This window comes from Calidris pugnax, unplaced genomic scaffold, assembly GCF_001431845.1.
Source record: "Calidris pugnax isolate Ruff unplaced genomic scaffold, ASM143184v1 scaffold103, whole genome shotgun sequence".
NCBI classification, from domain to species: Eukaryota; Metazoa; Chordata; class Aves; order Charadriiformes; family Scolopacidae; genus Calidris; species Calidris pugnax.
Genome location: NW_015090990.1, coordinates 15,257,709 through 15,258,884, shown reverse-complemented (window position 1 = coordinate 15,258,884; position 1,176 = coordinate 15,257,709). Strand labels below are relative to the sequence as shown.

At 58.3% G+C, this 1,176-nt stretch overlaps 1 protein-coding gene across 1 annotated transcript in view; it reads left to right on the top strand.

Moving 5' to 3' along the window:
• Positions 1 to 240: 240 nt before the first annotated feature.
• FAM117B (family with sequence similarity 117 member B) overlaps positions 241 to 1,176 on the top strand; it is a 29,926-nt gene continuing 28,990 nt past the window's right edge. The window contains exons 1-2 of the mRNA XM_014954149.1: positions 241 to 285; positions 730 to 1,140. Coding sequence (XP_014809635.1) covers positions 241 to 285; positions 730 to 1,140 — 456 coding nt within the window. The remainder of the gene's footprint in view (positions 286 to 729; positions 1,141 to 1,176) is intronic.

Sequence of the window (1,176 nt, the reverse complement as noted above, 5' to 3'; positions counted from 1 at the left end):
GGCTTTAGGTAGACCAGTGTCCAGGCACCCTTAGAATAGTCTTGCTTTTCAGGTTTGTTAAACTTGTCAGCCACAATGGAGCTCTTCAAAGGGGAAGTTGGGGCTTTTTAAGTGGAGTAGGCTTCAATCACAAAGGAGAGAAAAAAAATAAACCAAAGCACAACCCAGCTGAAGAAAAGAGAACGGTATGTAATTTGTTGTCACACCATTTGTATCATAGCAATGGTATTCAATTGCAACATGCAACTTGTAGAGCAATACCGAAAAGAATTTGGGTATGTTCTGGTAGGGCAGAACAGGCATTTGCATTAAGAGAGAGAGAGAGGATTAATTGATTCCTTGGTGTCTTCAAGGTGCTGAAGTGTATTTGCCTTGCGTCCAAATAATCCAAACGCCTGAACAAAGGCCTGTTTCACGCATGTGTCCATTTCTCTCAAGTATAAACCAGATTAAAAGGATGCCGGCAGCTAACAAGCGTTTTTAAAAGATTGCCATGAAGATGCAACTAATCTAATGGAGAAAAGCAATTAAGGGAAAAGGGGGTCAAGTCTGCCTGGATATTACCCACATCCCCGGTGCCATCACGGGTAATGCTCAGCTGGTGGCAGAGCGATTGGATAAACCCCTGCCGAGCCCTCGTCCTCCCGGGTAGCGACCGCACTTGGAGCTAGACACAATTGGGCAGCCCTACGTCTAACGCACAACCGTTTCCTTGGGTCCGGCTCCCAGAGGAGAGGGAGCCGCAGCTGCCATCCCTGCCGGCTTCCAGCCTTCCCGCGGCGCCACGGACACCTTGCCCAGGCCCAGGCGCTGCGGCGGAGAGGCGTGAGGCCGTCTGACGGAACCCCCCGCCCGCCTCACCGCCTGGCGGCGCGACCGCGGTCTGCTTGGTCCCGGGGAGGGCGGGGGTCGCCCCCGTCCAAGGGCTCCCTACCCGGGCTTGGAGCGGGTGGACCCCGCGGGCCGAGTCCCGCCCGCCCGCCCGTCCGCGCCCCGCAGCACGTGCCCGGGGCAGCGCGCGGCCCCGCCGCGTGTTGCTTTAAGCGCTGCCCCCTTCTCTCCCTCCCCGCGCAGGCTCGGCCACTCAGGGCCGCGCTCGGCAGCCAATGGGGGCGCCGTAGCTGCGCGAGCCGAGGGGCGGTGCGCCCAATGGGAGAGCGCGGGGGGCGGGGCGGG